Source organism: Ruditapes philippinarum, unplaced genomic scaffold, assembly GCF_026571515.1.
Source record: "Ruditapes philippinarum isolate M1 unplaced genomic scaffold, ASM2657151v2 ctg946_1_1_1_1, whole genome shotgun sequence".
In the NCBI taxonomy this organism is placed as follows: Eukaryota; Metazoa; Mollusca; class Bivalvia; order Venerida; family Veneridae; genus Ruditapes; species Ruditapes philippinarum.
Genome location: NW_026861748.1, coordinates 102606 through 121583, shown reverse-complemented (window position 1 = coordinate 121583; position 18978 = coordinate 102606). Strand labels below are relative to the sequence as shown.

At 31.8% G+C, this 18978-nt stretch overlaps 1 protein-coding gene across 4 annotated transcripts in view; it reads left to right on the top strand.

Annotated features, from left to right (window-relative positions):
* Positions 1–18978, top strand: part of LOC132716676 (F-box and WD repeat domain containing protein 10B-like) — a 135082-nt gene that overhangs the window by 19913 nt on the left and 96191 nt on the right. For all 4 annotated transcript variants that reach the window (XM_060699996.1, XM_060699997.1, XM_060699994.1 and 1 more), the window contains exon 3: positions 7850–8307. In XM_060699996.1, the coding sequence (XP_060555979.1) occupies positions 7850–8307 (458 nt within the window). The remainder of the gene's footprint in view (positions 1–7849; positions 8308–18978) is intronic.

Sequence of the window (18978 nt, the reverse complement as noted above, 5' to 3'; positions counted from 1 at the left end):
ACAACAAGCCTTTTATTGCAGTGTTTTGACAATATTTTGTATTCAACGATGTAGGGTTTATTTGCAAAAGTGTCAAGATATCGTATTTAATTATTTATTCACGAATTTCAGTGTTAAAAAGTGTTTCCAAAAAGGCTTTAGCCGATGGTCAGTTCTTACAAAAATAATGATACCTTAGAAAAATAAGTTCAGCACGTTGAAATAGCAGTCTAAGAAGACATTTTCCCGATTATTTTTTCACCTGAAATCCAAAATGCTTCTATATTATGACTTAAAACACACTGACGCTGATTTATATTTATCTTCTGTATTATTTACTGAAATAATTACTACCCTTGAAAATGGTTTAAAATGCCCTACTGTTCCGTACCGTACAGGTGTTTTGTCTTAACTGTGAATTGTACTATAGATTTAGTGAAAAGGGTACAGTATACTGCATTTACGGAATGTAGGACAAAACCCCACACCTCAAAATTTTATAGAGTGGACAAAACCCCACACCTGAATTTCATAGAGAGGACAAAACCCCACACCTTTAATATATTGGACATAACCCCACACCTAATTATTTGTTATAAAACCATACAATTCATATGATTTTGATCTTGTTAGAAAAGAATAAAACAGAATATTTACTAAAGTTTGATATAGTTACTTTAATTATTTTACATAGCTCCTTTGATCATGATAATTAATGGTATGTTATATTATTTTATTTCAGTATACAATACAATATAGACTTTACAAATATTACAAACTGTTATATAAAAATCAAAGGGTGTATATTCATTAATCTTAATTAGCATTAATTATTCAAAGTGTCAACAGTGTCACTTATTTTATTGTCAGTCAAAGGTCTATACATATTATAATAGTAAAATAAAATTGAAGGTGTGGGGTTTTGTCGTTGATGTTAATGTTACTTAAAATTTTCTGATTAATATTCTGAGCACTTCAAATTCATTATTTCAATGTTGATAATGACACTTAAGTGTAAAATTATTATAAAGATTTATCTATACTGGAGTTTTATGTCTATTCAATATGCTATCTAGGCATTTTGCCTTTTTGGCACAGTGAATAATATCTTAGATATGGGAGCTTAGAACAATGGTACAGCAGATCATACTTGAATGTATTAAACGGATACCCTGCAACTCATCACTAAAATCTGTACGCAAATTTGGGTTTTATATTTAGATTACCAAAAATTTAACACTCCAAAATTAAATGTCATCAGAGTTAAAGTTGAATTTAAATTATTTGAGATCACAATATATTTATTTATGTACTATTTGAGATTTATGTAGCATAATTATATTTTACATTATATTGTAAGTAAGTAGATTTTAGACAGCATAATAAAGTTATTTCCAAAGGAACTCAAACTTTTTTATCCACTTTAAGTAATATGTTACTTACTGTAATGGTTAAACATTTAATTTTTTAGATTTTATGAAATAAAACAAATTGTTCACAAATTGCAGCATTCTTTCATATAAGGGACACTGTTGTAATTTTATAAATAAGTATTTCAGTTTGACTTATACATGTATAATGATTGTTAGTCAAGATTGCTCACAAAATAATAAGGTCCTAACATATTCATAACCCAGGCCTGGGTATTCCAGTTTCTGAATATTCTGAAATTTGCTCTCAGACCAGATTTTTATGTTTGTTACACTGTTTGATATTAGAGTTAATAAAGTAACAAAATATAATACAAATTTAAAACAGGGCTAACCCATTATACAAATTAAGCGGGTAATTAGGTTAAAAACATGCACTTAAACAAAAATTGCAAAATCCCTTTGTGGTATATCTTTATATGACTCAAAATAAGTGTATAATAATACCTGTATGGTTTTCTGTCATTTTGCTTTAGAAATGGTCTTACACATGCTTTTACTCATAATGAAAAATAATGGGAGAGTTATGAATAAGGAAATATGAAACTGGCATGCAAAGGTTAAGATTAATGGAATTATTGATATAAAACATGTCTTTCGTGACATCCACAATCACTAAATCATTCTGTAAAATATATAATCATCTTTTTATGCCATTCAAGAGCTGTCTTTTGTTCAAACATTTTCTTCTCAATAAAAACATAATTGAATATTGTACTGTGGTCTGATTGGAACAAGTGAATAGTTGATACTAGTACAAGTTATAAAGAATATGTCAAATACTTTTCTTCATAAAAATTGAAAATCAATCGGAAATAAACACTTTCAAAAGATCTAGACACATTCAGTTGACAATATCTGTCACAAACTTACTTGTATTTTATAAGGACCATTTGCTCATAAAAAGGACCAGTTGAAAAGCTTGTAATCTTTAAAACTATTTGAACAAATCAGTAAGGTGATTACTTACAAAGCCCTACAAATCTCTCACATAGACAGGGAGCATTGCTTGGATTTAATTCTGTACTTTTTTTACAGCATTAAAATGTTTGATAATAAATTTCAATTGTATGTGCATGACTGAAAAAGAGTTATTCCATTTTATGTTGGTAATAAGGGTTTATCATATTCCCCTTTGGTAGACTATGGGTTGAAATTGTAATTGTTTTTGTAATTTGAAAAGGAAAAATGCAATAAATAGATAATAAGTGTACTGCGGGAACCTCTGAAAATACTAGGCCCAAGTTGAGAGTGTAATTGAACAAGATACATAGGACACAAACAAAATTTATTAATATTTTGAAGGTGACTTTGGGGATGAAACTCTTCTTAGCTCAAATTAAGTGTGCATATTGCAAATTAAGTGTGCATACTTCAAAATTTCATTGTCCCCTGCCTTTTCGAAGAAAAAAGGGGGATATAGTAATAGGCTCTGTCTGTCCGTCCGTCACACTTTCGTGTCCGGTCCATAACTTTGTCATTTATCAAAGGAATCTAAAATAACTTCACACAAATGTTTGTTATAATAAGACGATGTTTCACCTACCTCCAAGGTCAAGGTCACACTTGGAGGTCAAAGATTAACATAGTCTGTTACAGCTAGGGTATATTTTGTGTCCGGTCTATAACTTTTTCATAGATCAAAGGATTTTGTAAATACTTGGCACAAATAGTCACTATAATAAGACAATGTGTCATGCGCAACACATGCATCCCTACCTCCAAGTTCAAGGTCACACTTAGAGGTCAAAAGTTAACATAGTCTGTTTTAGGGTATATTTTGTGTCTGATCTAGAACTTCTTCGGTTTATGAAATAACTAGGCACAAATAGTCACAATAATAAGACAATATGTCAGGTACAACACCTGCACCCCTACCTCCAAGGTCAAGGTCACACTTAGAGGTCAAAGGTTAACAGAGTCTGTTATATGGTATATTTTGTGTCCCGTCCATAACTTCTTCATAGATCAAGGGATTTTGAAAATACTTGGCACAAATAGTCACAATGATAAGATGATATGTCATGCGTAACACATGTGTCCCTACCTCCAAGGTCAAGGTCACACTTAGAGGTCAAAGATTTACATAGTCTGTTATAGGGTATATTTTGTGTTCAGTCCATAACCTTTTCATAGATCAAGGGATTTTAAAAATACTTTGCACAAATAATCACAATAATAAGATGATATGTCAGGCGCAAAACATAGGTCCCTACCTCCAAGGTCACACTTAAAGGTCAAAGATTAACATAGTCTGTAATAGGGTATATTTTGTGTCCGATCTATAACTTTTTCATAGTTCAAGGGATTTTGAAAATACTTGGCACAAATAGTAATATTAATAAGACAATATGTCATGCACAACACCTGTACCCCTACCTCCAAGGTCAAGGTCACACTTAGAGGTCAAATGTTAACATGATAGATTTTTAAATTCTGTGTTTCATTTTACTAGTATTTCTTTAATAAATTTATTGTTGCATTTGCAGATCTAGCATTGATTATAATTTTGGACTGAAAGTCCTGAGATCCATACCTCATATGTTTTTATGCCACCGCAGCATCTGCGATGCGGTGGCATATAGCGATTCACCTGTGTGTATGTGTGTGTGTGTGTGTTTGTTTGTTTGTGTGTGTGTGTGTTATATAGATTATATAGTGAACTTAAAAAATCTTCTTGTGAAAAACCACTAGTCCAATTTCAACCAAACTTGGCAGGATTGATCCTTGGGTGAAGGGGTTCCAAAGTTGTTCAAAGAATTTCATTCCATGCAGAAATCTGGTTGCCATGGCAACCAAAAAGAATTAAAAGAATAAATTTAAAAAATCTTCTTGTAAAGACCCAAAAGGCCTAGAGCTTAGATATTTTGCATAAGGCATTGTCTGGTAGACCTCTACCAAGATTGTTCAAATTATAGCCCTGGGGTCAAAATCGGCCCCGCCCCAGGGGTCATTGATTTTCACTATATGTACATATAGTAAAAACTTAAAATACCTTCTTGTAAAGACCCAAAAGGCCTAGAGCTTAGATATTTTGCATAAGGCATTGTCCGGTAGACCCTTACCAAGATTGTTCAAATTATAGCCCTGGGGTCAAAATCGGCCCTGCACCGAGTGTCATTGATTTTCACTATATGTACATATAGTAAAAGCTTAAAATACCTTCTTGTAAAGACCCAAAAGGCCTAGAGCTTAGATATTTTGCATAAGGCATTGTCTGGTAGACCCTTACCAAGATTGTTCAAATTATAGCCCTGGGGTCAAAATCGGCCCCGCCCGGGGGGTCATTAGTTTTCCTTATATGTATATAGTAAAAACTTAGAGTAAAAACTTTTTAAAAATTTCTTCTAGCAATTGACAAATGCTAGAGGTTAGATATTTTGCATGAAACATTGTGAAGTGAACTTCTAGCAAGATTGTTGTTGAATTATAGCCCTGGTGTCAAAATTGCCCCCGCCCCAGGGGTCATTGATTTTAAATATATATATATATATATATATATATATATATAGTAAAAAATCTTATTGTCTGAAGGTACAAGGCTTAGAGCTTTAATATTTGTTAAATGATATCATCTATAGGTACTCTACCAAAGTTGTTCAAATTTTGCTTCTAGTGTCAAAATTAGCCCCGCCCCAGGGGCCATAGGTTTTCCTTATATGTATATAGTAAAAAATTTTAAAAAATCATTTTCTCTCAATTTACAAAGGCTAGAGTTAAGATATTTTGCATGAAACATTGTGTAAGGAACCTCTAGCAAGATTGTACAAATTATAGCCCTGGGGTCAAAATTGGCCCCACCCCCAGGAGTCATTGATTTTCACTATGTACACATAGTAAAAAAATAAAAAATGTTTTTGTCTGAAGGAACAAGGGATAGAGCTTTGATGTTTGCTATATAATATCATCTATAGGTCCTCTACCAAAGTTGTTCAAATTTTTCCCCTGGTGTCAAAATTGGCCCTGCCCGGGGGCAGTGATTCTCATTATGTACACATAGTAAAAACAGAAAATAAAACAAATGTTTTCTGAATGGGGGAAAGCTACAGCTTAGATATTTGACTTGAAATGTTGTTTGGTGGACCTGTATCAAGATTGTTTTGAATTAAACCCTTGGGTCCAAAATTTTGCCTTGCCCAAGGGGACAGTGACCTACTTTCTTGTCCTTTGATGTACAGCAATGAAATTTTGACCATGTGCACAGTTTTAGTTGTAAAATTGAACTTTGATATCAGGTGACCTAGATTTTGTTGATGTGACCTACTTTCTTGTCCTTTGATGTACAGCTATGAAATTTGAACCCTGTGCACAGATTAAGATGTAAAGTGAACTTTGATTTCAGCTGACCTAGATTTTGACAAAGTGTCTTACTGTGTTGTCCTTTTGATGTAGTCATGAAATTTAGGCTGTGTGAAATATGACCTTCACCACCAAATTCACTAGACTCGAGTGCATTGATATATTCCTACTCTGAACTTTTATTGAGTTAACATTAGATTTAACCACTTATCTGATAATAAGAATAAGATAGGTCAGGGATCTATGCTTTATGACAATCTTCAAAATTGTAAAGAAACAAAAAAATCTGTTCCTACACTACTATTTAGTGTTGTATTAATGCGGTGGCATAGCATTTTTCTCAAATGCAATCTTAGTGTTTTAACTGTGTGACACTTCAGGAACATGTTGAGATGAAAGTGTCAATGTGTTAATTGGAACAATTCGCATCTTTAATCCTCCAGCTTAGTGCAATGTTAATTACACGTGTAGTCAACTGGTGTGAGAAATGAAAGATCGTTCGTGATGTAGCGAATCAGAGAAATGAAAGATCGTTCGTGATGTAGCGAATCAGAGAAATGAAAGATCGTTCGTGATGTAGCAAATCAGAGAAATGAAAGATCGTTCGTGATGTAGCGAATCAGAGAAATGAAAGATCGTTCGTGATGTAGCAAATCAGAGAAATGAAAAATCGTTCGTGATGTAGAGAATCAGAGAAATGAAAGATCGTTTGTGATGTAGCGAATCAGAGAAATGAAAGATCGTTCGTGATGTAGCGAATCAGAGAAATGAAAGATCGTTCGTGATGTAGAGAATCAGAGAAATGAAAGATCGTTCGTGATGTAGCGAATCAGAGAAATGAAAGATCATTCGTGATGTAGCGAATCAGAGAAAGGAAAGATCGTTCCTGATGTAGCGAATCAGAGAAATGAAAGATTGTTCGTGATGTTGACAAAAATTAAACTTTAGGTAAGTCGACTCGTCAACTGACTAAAAATAATTACAGTTTGAAATATTAAATCGGGTGACAATAAAATTGATAATTTCACTAATGATTGATTTAAAGCCACTGTTTACTGTAAACATAGTTAATATTTTCATATCTGAATGTAAAATGGTAAAGAGACTCATCACAAAACCTTTTAAAATAAATGATATTTTTCATTGTTAAAAAGTACTTGGTATCTATTTCAATACTTTTCATTGATTTTTAGATGAATTTAATTTAAAGTAATTTTTATTTTTTTTATTTTGCATATTGTAGATCACCTGAATGCAGTGGAAGCTGAAAAGATCTTGGTGAGAGTGAATCAGATAAATAAGAACTGCTGTTTGGCAAAACAAGACCTCCTAACCTCATTACTGACTTAAAATGATGTTTTTGATTACATTTTTGTTGTCATGTGTATTTTTTAAGTGGAATTTGAATTCAACATATTTATATTCTATTTTATATAATAAACAGCTTTAAAAAAATAAAATATTATAAATATGTGTTTGTAATCACAATGATATATAACTTCTAGCATATCTCAACAAAGATAGGCATGTCTCCCTTGCAGAATTATTGGCTCCAACTTGAACTTTGAAGCCAGTGGCTCCAATATTTTAGCTCACCTGTCACAAAGTGACATGATGAGCTTTTGTGATAGCTTTTTGTACGGCTTCTGTCCGGCCATGGCAACGGAAAGAAAAAACTTAAAAAATCTTCTTTTAAAAAACCGAAAGAGCTAGAGCTTAAATATTTGGCATGAAACATCATCTAGTCAGTGTCTACCAAGTTTGTTCAAATAAAAGCCCTAGGGTGAAAATTGGCCCCGCCCAGAGGGGGGGGGGGGGAGTTCATTGATTTTTATTATTTGTATATAGTAAAAACTTAAAAAATCTTCTTTTAAAAAACCCAAATAGCCAGAGCTTAGATATTAAGCATGAGACATCTTCTAGTGGATGTCTACCAAGTTTGTTCAAATAAAAGCCCTCGGGGGTCAAAATTGGCCCCTCCCCAAGGGGTCATTGTTTATTCCCTTATATATATAGTAAAAACTTAAAATATCTTCTTATATTACCTTCATGTAATCTAAAGTGTGTGATGACATATTCCCACAATATGATGGTGTTTCTTATTTCATTACAGTTGTGTGTTTTTTTCCTTATTTTAACAGAGTCTGTGTACACTGAGTGTGGCTCGATAGCTTCCAGTAACTTTACATACAAAACAGATGAGCACCCTGACCTTGAACTTCTGACAACAGTCAGTCAACAGTATGGTCAAGACCAGAACAATCCTTTCACTGGCACATCCCTCCCTGGTTACGACCTTGGCGATGACATTGAAAATGGTGATGGTGATGATGATTTCTATGATGACACCAGTTCCTCGCTGGATCCAGCGTACATGGTTATACCAACATCAGCAAAAGCTTACGTTGGTGTTGCCAGGCACAGTGATATGATACGACTGTTGCCAGTTCATATCTCAAAGATGATACTGAGTATGCTTGACAAGACATCTTTGATGAATGCACTATGTGTGAGCTCAGCATGGCGTATACTAGTAGAAGAGGTGCATAGAGATGCCTACGTTAACCAACAACTCTGGGAGGAAGTCATGCTGATGCAGGTAGTTATTGCTTGATTTGTACAGGTATTATATATGTTAAAAGTCTAACAATGCACTAGAAAACTTTTAATGTTTCACAACTCAAATATTTTTCTTAGGAGAAGTATAATTGTTATCAAATATGTTGTTGTTATTGTATTTCATTAAACTTAGTCCTAAAGAGGGAAAATTGGACGGGAACTGTTTTATTAAAATTAAGTAGGAAGCAAAAAAGAAAAGCCCATACATACACAATCATACATTTTTTGCTTAAAAAATAAGATGTTAAGAATAAATGATTATTAAACAAAAAGTGTAAATATTTACTAGATAAACCAATATGAAGTAGTCATGATATTTAATCACACCTTCATTTGATTTGATTAAGAAAAGATCTTAGTTTACTTTCCAATCTTATCTTTGTAGGACTTTCAACAGTACTCGATTGATTTCAAAACATTTATCCATTGATTACTTTTGCCACAGTTATGTTGGGAAAACACATCATTGTATAGGCCACATAAACACTGGTGGATCAAAAGTAAACAGTCTAATCAATTTCCATTAAGTTTCTATAATTTATGGGAATGATTATTATAATTCAATGTTTGCTGATCATTATATGGCATGGCGAAGCTAAAAATGGCATTAGTTAATGCGTTTTCCATTTCTCAGTGCTAATCTCCTTTAAATTTTGTCTTTGATTTTTCTTCTTTTTTTAGCTCACCTGAGCTTGCTCAGGGTGAGCTTTTAGGATCAGAGAATGTCCGTCATAAGTTGTACGTCCACAATTGCTTGTGAACACTCTAGCGGTCGCATTTTTGCCTCAATCATCATCAAACTTGGTCAGGATGCTTATCTAGTTGAAAGCTTGGATGAGTTCGAGCATGGCTCATCTCGGATGAAAAACTAAGTCACAAGAGCTAAAAATAGAAAAACCTTGTGAACACTCTAGAGGTCACATTTTTGACCCAATCATCATCAAACTTGGTCAGGGTGTTTGTCTAGGTGATAGCTCGGATGAGTTCGAACATGGGTCATCTCGGATGAAAAAGTAGGTCACAGGAGCTATAAATAGAAAAACTTTGTGAACACTCTAGTGGTCACATTTTTCAACCAATCATCATCAAACTTGGTCAGAATGCTTGTCTAGTCAATTACTTGGATGAGTTCGAACATGGGTCATCTCGGATGAAAAAGTAGGTCTTGGGAGCTAAAAATAGAAAAACCTTGTGAACACTCTAGTGGTCACATTTTTGACCCAATCATCATCAAACTTTGTCAGGATGCTTGTTTAGATAATAGCTCAGATAAGTTCGAATATGGGTCATCTCTGATGAAAAACTAGGTCACCGGAGCTATAATAGAAAAACCTTGTGAACACTCTAGAGGTCACATTTTTGACCCAATCGTCATCAAACTTGGTCAGGATGCTAATCTAGTTGATAGCTTAGATGAGTTCGAACATGGGTCATCTGGGATGAAAAAGTAGGTCACCGCAGCTAAAAATAGAAAAACCTTGTTAACACTCTAGCGGTCACATTTTTGCATCAGTCATCATCAAACTTGGTCAAGATGTTTTTCTAGGTGATAGCTCGGATGAGTTTGAACATGGGTTCATCTCAGATGAAAAAGTAGGTCACCGGAGCTAAAAATAGAAAAACCTTGTTAACACTCTAGCGGTCACATTTTTGCATCAGTCATCATCAAACTTGGTCAAGATGTTTTTCTAGGTGATAGCTCGGATGAGTTTGAACATGGGTCATCTTGGATGAAAAAGTAGGTCACCGGAGCTAAAAATAGAAAAACCTTGTTAACACTCTAGCGGTCACATTTTTGCATCAATCATCATCAAACTTGATCAAGATGTTTGTCTAGGTGATAGCTCAAATGGGTTCGAACATGGGTCATCTCGGATGAAAAACTAGGTCACAGGAGCTAAAAATAGAAAAACCTTGTTAACACTCTAGTGGTCACAATTTTGACTCAATTGTCATCAAACATGGTCAGGAAACTTGTCTAGGTCATTGCTGGGAATAAATCGAACATGGGACATCTCGGATGAAAAACTAGGTCACAGGAGCTAAAAATAGAAAAATCTTATTAACACTCTAGTGGCTACTGTTGTGATCCAAATATTCTGTTAATTGGTCTGAAAGTTTGTTTTGATGATTTCTAAGTCAAGATCGAACATGGGTCATCTTGGATGAAAAACTAGGTCACACCGCCCAAATATGGAAAAACCTTGTTAACATTCTAGTGGTCACATTTTCGACTCAATTATCATCAAACTTGGTCAGGATGCTTGTCTAGGTAATTGCTTGGATGAGTTCGAAATCGCATGTGAAACTAGGTCACCGCAGCTAAAAATAGAAAAATCTAGTTGCTACTGTTTTGATCCAAGTATCCTGGAAATTGGTTTGAAAGTTTGTTTTGATGATTTCTAGGTCACTCAAGTTTGAATATGTGTCACCTGGGTAAAAAACTAGGTCGCACTGCTCAAATATGGATAATCCTTGTTAACACTGTAGTGGTCACATTTTTGACTCACCTGTCATGAGACTTGGTCAGAATGCTTGCTTGTCTAGATAATTGTTTGGATGAGTTTGATAAGTCAGGTGAGCGATCTAGGGCCATCATGGCCCTCTTGTTTTTTGTCAGTTTAAGCCAAAAGAAGTGATATTTCAAACCTAATGTTTGATTATAAGATTTTTGGCCGGGTTGCACAGGTGCAAACCCGGCCTATAGTATGGTGAATGTCGGGCAGTGGGCGACGGCGGCGAAAATATTTTCGTAACAATTTTCTCATCAACTAACTTATCACAGCCTCTTGATATTTGGTATACAGCTTTAACACATGTTCCCATACTGTGGGAATCGATTTCAGGTCTGTCACTCGTCGACTTCCTGCTTACTGACTTAGTTAAATTATCAATATCAATGGTAGAAAATTTTAGTAACACCACAGCCTCATGACATTTGGTATGCAAATGCAACCCGGCCTTTTCTGTCTTTGACCCATCTTTTATTTTGTACATCAATTACTTGTAATCCAGTTCAAGTGATTGTCTTACATATTAAAACATGACCAGATAACATATTTTGCAGCTTTTGCATAATTTACATTTTAAAATTTGTACAATTTATATAATATGGATTTATATCAATGCATTAATTGTTTGTTGTTAATGCATTTGTAAAATTACATTAGTTTATATATATTATTTTAAAATTAATGTTGAATTTGGAAAATATGGAATGTCCGTCCACTTAGCATTATATTTTCATTTCATTTGTAATGTAATAAATGTATACCTTGTAATGTAATAAATGTATTTAATTGTCTGTTAATTTAAAATTTAATCATAAAATTATATATTTCTAATTGTAAAATGTTTTGATGTATAATAACAGTTTTTAATTGTTATACTTAATTGCAAAATTTGTTTAATAACAGTATTTAATATCATAATAAATCATGGATCTCTAGGTGAATTTATATTTGTAATTTAATTCTCTCTAATCTTCCCTATTTACATGTGTTGGAACATTTACTAATACCTGTGGGAAATCTGAATGAATGTATTTGAAAATTAAGAAAAATGATGCAGATAACTGGCATTAAACCCTATATTTTGGTTTTATGACAGACTTAAAACAAATTCCTAGGTTCGGACAACAACATGTAAAAGTTATGGGACCACATTTTATCCTATTATTAGAAATGTGGATCCTGTTACATCTTAACACTTACAGTGTATAGAATCTAGTGCATCTTAAATGGATTATTATATTCTGGTGGATTTATTGTTCAAGACTAAAAGAAATATTCTTTAAGATAAAAACTTGAATCATTATTGTGTATTAAATAACAATAGAGTTGTGATATACTTTTCTCAACTTAACATAGTGTAACAAAGAGTTATGAATAATGAAACCAGGCAAAATGGTTGTATTATTTATTATTTAGAAAAAATAAATTGTGCAAGTGTTGAAAATAGAAACTGCATTTATTGGCTGTATAATTATGTTTGCAGTAAACTCCGCTTATAACGAACTCATTGGGACATTCAAAATCTGTTCCTTATATCCGGAGTTCCTTGTATCAGGAGTTTTTATAGCAAACAGATTTACGTAAAACGAACTGATTGTTAAACATCGTCCAACATTTTGAAGAGCATTTGATTAAGAATAATTAGTCATTTATTTCTTTTTTGGACACAATACCCGAGAGCGTACATTTTGGAATTTGAAAATCCTTTCTATATTTCAGTTTTAGTTTTACTCCCTTTCTCAATTTCTCATAAAATATCATATTTTGTTTTTTAACTCAGTGCTTTTCGTTTTCTTTCCATGAATAAGAATATTTTTTCTTCCTTTTATATTAAATATCTTCTATTATATTTTAAGAGTGCCTTTTACTAATGAAATATATAGATTTCTTTTCATTTCAATCAAGCATACTTTGTAGATTTCTATGGATTTTGTTTGCAAGCATGCATGATTATGTTGAAAACCGATTATAAATGATCATAATTATTTTACTCAAGCAAAACTATTAAAGAAAAGTAATAATAGAATAAAAAGGAATAACAGTTTTATCTTTGTCACAAGAACTCATGCGAAAAATATTCTAAATGGAAAACTATTACATACTTCTACAAATTCATTTTCATAGATATAATGAATTACATACAACAATAAACGGTACATTCTGCGAGTTTTAATCCGTGCCAATGAAAACGAAAGTTGAAAATGCGGGATATATTTACGAGTAGCCGATATTTTGGAGTTTGTTATAAAAGTGTAATTTTCTGCACTTTTAACTAAATTTGGACTAAAAAATAAGTTCCTTATAAGCAATAATTCCCTATTACAGTGTTCGCTATAACCGTATATTTTAATATTAAATAAAGAAGGGCACAATTCGGGCCAAAATAAATTGTTCCTTTTAACCGGAAGTTCGCTATAACGGTGTTCGCTATAAGTGAAGTTTACTGTAATAATCTGTAAAGAATCATTTTTACGAAATAGCAAAAGATTATGTCTTTTTACCACATTAAAGAGATTCTATTTTATTTCCTTGACAGGTTGTTTGAATATTAATAAATCTAAAGAAATAAAACAAAGTTTAAGATGATAGAATAACAGGCAGAGAATATGATTATATGTCAGATTTTTCATTTTATATATAAAGAAAATATCGTATTTTAAAAGAAATGAAAAGAAATGATACTGATTATGAAAACAGGGTATTTATAAGCTTTGATGAGAAACTTAAAATTAGTACTTTCAGAAAATTCAAGTAATGAAAGTATTTATTGTATGTTGAACTGTCTTCCTATGTGATGGATTATAGTAAAATGCAATGCTCAACATTATCAGATTTTCAAAATAATTTAATGATAAATTGATATATTGTCAAATATCAGTGTAGATGTTTTCCATTAAATATAGTCAAGAATGCGCAGATTAGATTTCAACACTTTTCTTTATTCATCATGGAATAATATCAATGTGATACAACAATGCGATTCTCTGAAATTAACAAATTAAACAAACTAAATACTGAATACAACGCATTTAAAATAAAATACAATAAATTGTCTAAAATGAAAATGTTAATACAAATCATAAATATACGATATAACCTTTACAATTATAGACTTAAATCTATAATAATGTTATTTTATATTCCCGCAAATAATTTCGTTTATAATTAATAATTCACGGCGAATATTGCAAAGTTCATCATCATTAAAAAATTAAAAAAAAAATTTAATCTACTATTGAAATTCATACATAATAAATAACTAGCTTACCGATTATGATCTACTTTCCATTGGAAAACATCAATAAACAAAATACATCAACAATTTTAAGCACTTCCGCCCAAGGCAAACCAACATATCAAAGTAACGGTTATTAATACACTTGTTACTATATATAGTTACAAAATTGCCTATGATTTCAACTGATTATGAGTGTCACGTGACTTATTATGAGTTTGCGGCCCGGGGCCGATAACTAGTTATCAGCCCGCAGAACATGTGCACGTGCACAAACTGAAACAATGACGTCATATTTTACGTCATCAAACAGTTAACTGTAAAAGTGAAAGTAGGTTGTCAGCATGAATTGCTTTATTTTTATTAAGAGCTTAAGCGTATTTAGTACAAACACATTTTTGTTACTATTGAAATTTGAAGAAATAATATGACAAATTCATTCCGAAAAATATGAAAATAAAGCTTGCTTCTAGATTCTACTGCTTTCAACACACAAACAGTAAACATCTCTGTACAGAACAGTAGAAGAGTAGACAAGAATTTCAACGAAAGAACTTTGTTGTTGTATTTTTAAAAAAAAAATGCTACTATTAGATCTACAAAGTGTATTAAAGACATTAATACACGTCAGAGTAGGGCCGGGAGGTGATAATCGGCCCTGAATGCCCTCGGGTCCATTATTCATTTTGCGGGCCGATTATCACCTTCCGGCCCTCTCCTGCCGTGTATTAACCTCTTAATGACATCACCGTAAAACAATTTAATGACGTCTTTTTACGGGAAACAAAATAAGACGTTACGTTTGGTAGAAATCGTATCGATTTATTCAGGGAATAGACATAAACACATACAATGTTATCACATAATTATATCAACTTGCATATATATAAAAACACACACATAAATGCAACAAAAATAATTATAAGATTAATTAATGAGTGTGTTCTATGTTACCCTAGGATCGCCCATAAAAAAGTTAAAAGCTTATTTCCAATGGGGTCCATTAACTGTAAAATTATTACACTAACTTACATAATAATAAATGAATTATAAAGACGTTAAAATAAATGACAATTTTGAACAATCAAGACACATTTTTCAATATAATAAGACAAGTACATTGTACACAAACAAAATGAAATAAATTTCGTTTAAACTAAAACATATCAAGTACACATAAACATGTTACAAAACCTTATCATAAGTTACACATCAATTTAATAATAAATAAAGATATTATTCACTTGTTTATCATTTTCATTACTTAAAAAAAGTTTTACTTTCGTTTTAAATGTTTGGATATTGTCTGTTGATCTAATGTTGTCTGGTAAAGAATTCCAGTCTTTTAATATGGCATTGTAGAAAAATGTGTTTTTAACATGAAAATCATTTTGAGACAAAACAAAATTAAAATTACTAGATCTTAAATTGGATATTCTACAAACCTTAAACAATTCCTTTAAATAAGAAGGGCTTTTGTTGTAGTAAACTTTATGAATGTGTTTGAGTCTTAACTGTCTAACTCTATCATTAACATTTAATATTTTAAGATCAGACAGAACCATATTTGTCACCGAAGTCCTAGGGGTATAGTCTTTTATAAAGCGCACAACCTTATTTTGAGCTACTTGAAGTTTGTGCTTCAGTGACTTACTCAGTCCTTCGTACCAAGAAGATGAAGAAAAATCAAAGTGACACAGCAAAAGGGCAGGACATAACTGTTTCTTTATTTCTTCCGATAAACAATTTTTGTAATGGTATAGAAAATGTAATCTTCCATTCACCTTTGAAAGAATGCTCTTGACCATTTTATCTCCTGATAGGTAACAATCGATATTCAAACCAAGATATTTAATTTCAGACGAAGACTTTATTGTTTGATCATTACATGAAATGGAAATTTTTTTAAATTTATTAATTTTTGATTTAGAACCAAATAGCATACATTCAGTCTTGCTCAGGTGAAGAGATAATTTATTATCAACTAACCAATCTGAGCATCATTCCAAAACCTTCCAAGTTTTTGGGCTATAATTTTTGAATCCTTATGCGAAAATAATATTGTGCTATAATCATCTGCATATAAAATTAACTTGCAATCAAAATCGATACTAGTTACCATGTCATTAACGTAGCAGAGAAATAGAAGAGGACCCAAAATACTGCCCTGAGGGACCCCACTTGTAATAGGAATTGAGTCAGAAATAACTTTACCAATACTTACTTTTTGATACCTTCCTGACAAGTATGATTTAAACAAAGAAATAGATTTGACACCTAATATATCTAATTTATCACACAAAATATCATGATTGACGGTATCAAAAGCTTTTTGTAAGTCCATCATAACTATACCAGTGAGTAACCCTTTGGAGCTATTTGTACGGATATAGTCAAGTAGGTAAATAAGACATGTGTCAGTTGAATGAGATTTCCGAAACCCGGACTGGTGTTCGTAAATTAGATTATTAGTTCTTAGAAATGACTCAAATTGTACATACACGGCCCGTTCTAGAATCTTGGATACAATACATAAAATACTAACTGGTCTGTAATTCCCGACATCTAGCTTACTATTCTTTTTGTGTAGAGGTTTTACTTTAGCAATTTTCACATCATCTGGGACAACCCAATGCCGCAGTATACAAATTCTTTGCTGCCGGGAGTTTCTGGACTAAATTAGATGCAATATTTGTAAAGAAGTTATTAAAATGACTTGCAACTCTACAAGGATCGTGATAAGTTTCACCATCAATCGACAAAACAATATTTGGACTTTCTTTTTTATTGTTACTGTAACCAAAGGATTTGATATTCTGCCATAATCTCTTATTGTCGTTCTTATTATCTAATATTTGCCTTTTGAAGTATTCAGATTTAGCCAATTTTATAGATCGTTGTACTTCATTGCGAAGTTTATTGAACAAAATCTTGTCTGAAGTGTTACGACTTTTTCTATACCTTGCATATGCTTTGGCTGTATCAGATCTAGAATATTTGAATCTGTCCAAGGTATTTTTATAATTTGCTGAAGATTATATTATAAACTCAAAATGCTGCAGTATTCTCTGAATATAACAGATTTTTTATCAAAAAAACATATAAGTATATATATTTCATTTTCGAAAGAAAGTTTAGATAAAATTGATTCTAGATACTTATTGAAATCGGTTTGTTTAGGGGGTCTATATAATGTTCCAACAATAATAGGTTTATTCCTGGGCAAGAGTATCTCAACAAATATACATTCATTTGTGTTGTTTGACAAATCATATCTCACCTTTAAAGAAATATCATTTCTAATGTACATACATACCCCACCTCCATTTCTATTGCGATCATTTCTTAGTACAGTATAATTTTGAATGTCAATTTCACCATCATACACACTAGAGTCCAACCAAGTTTCTGATATCGAAAAAATTGCTGCATTGCAGTTATTAGATTGTTTTCAGTTCAGACATTTTCAGAATTATGGATCTTACGTTTAAATGAATAAAATGTAGACCTTTGTTATTGAAGCACTTGAATAGTGAAGCTATCTTAAATTGAAAGAGTCAAACAATGTCTTTAATAGTAAATACTATGGGACAAATCAAACTATGAAAATTTTGTGATTATAAATAAAATAAATTTACAATAAAGAACTATAATTCATACAATCAGTATAAATGATGCTGGTAGACATGGCCAGATATCAGTATAAAGTGCAATAATAAACATAGTCAGGTATTTATGACTATAAATGACAATGATAGACATACTCAAATGTTAGTATAAATGGCAAAAATATACATACTCAAATGTTAGTGTAAATGACAATGATAGACATAGTATAAATGACAATGTTAGACATACTATAGACATACTCAAATGTTAGTATAAATGGCAATTATAGACATACTCAAATGTTAGTGTAAATGGCAATAATATACATAGTATAAATGACAATGTTAGACATACTCAAATGTTAGTGTAAATTTCAATGATAGGCATACTCAAATGTTAGTGTAAATTACAATGATAGACATACTCAAAAGTTAGTATAAATGCGATTGAAAGACATAGTATAAATGGCAATAATAGACATACTCAAATGTAAGTGTAAATGACAATGTTAGACAAACTCAAATGTTAGTGTAAATGACAATGACAGACATACTCAAATGTTAGTATAAATGACAATGATAGACATGTACTCAAATGTTAGTATTAATGCGATTGATAGACATAGTATAAATGGCAATGACAGACATACTCAAATGTTAGTATAAATGACAGTGATAGACATATACTCAAATGTTAGTGTAAATGGCAATGATAGACATACTCAAATGTTAGTGTAAATTACAATGAAAGATATACTCAAATGTTAGTATAAATACAATTGATAGACATAGTATAAATGGCAATGACAGACATACTCAAATGTTAGTGTAAATTACAATGAAAGATATACTCAAATGTTAGTATAAAAACAATTGATAGACATAGTATAAATGGCAATGACAGACATACTCAAATGTTAGTATAAATGGCAATGATAGACATACTCAAATGTTAGTGTAAATGACAATGTTAGACATACTCAAATGTTAGTATAAATGGCAATTATAGACATACTCAAATGTTAGTGTAAATGGCAATGATAGACATAGTATAAATGGCAATGATAGGCATACTCAAATGCTAGTGTAAATGGCAATTATAGACATACTCAGATGTTAGTATAAATGTAAATGATAGACATAGTATAAATGTCAATGACAGACATACTCAAATGTTAGTATAAATGACAATGATAGACATATACTCAAATGTTAGTGTAAATGGCAATGATAGACATACTCAAATGTTAGTGTAAATTACAATGATAGACATATACTCAAATGTTAGTGTAAAT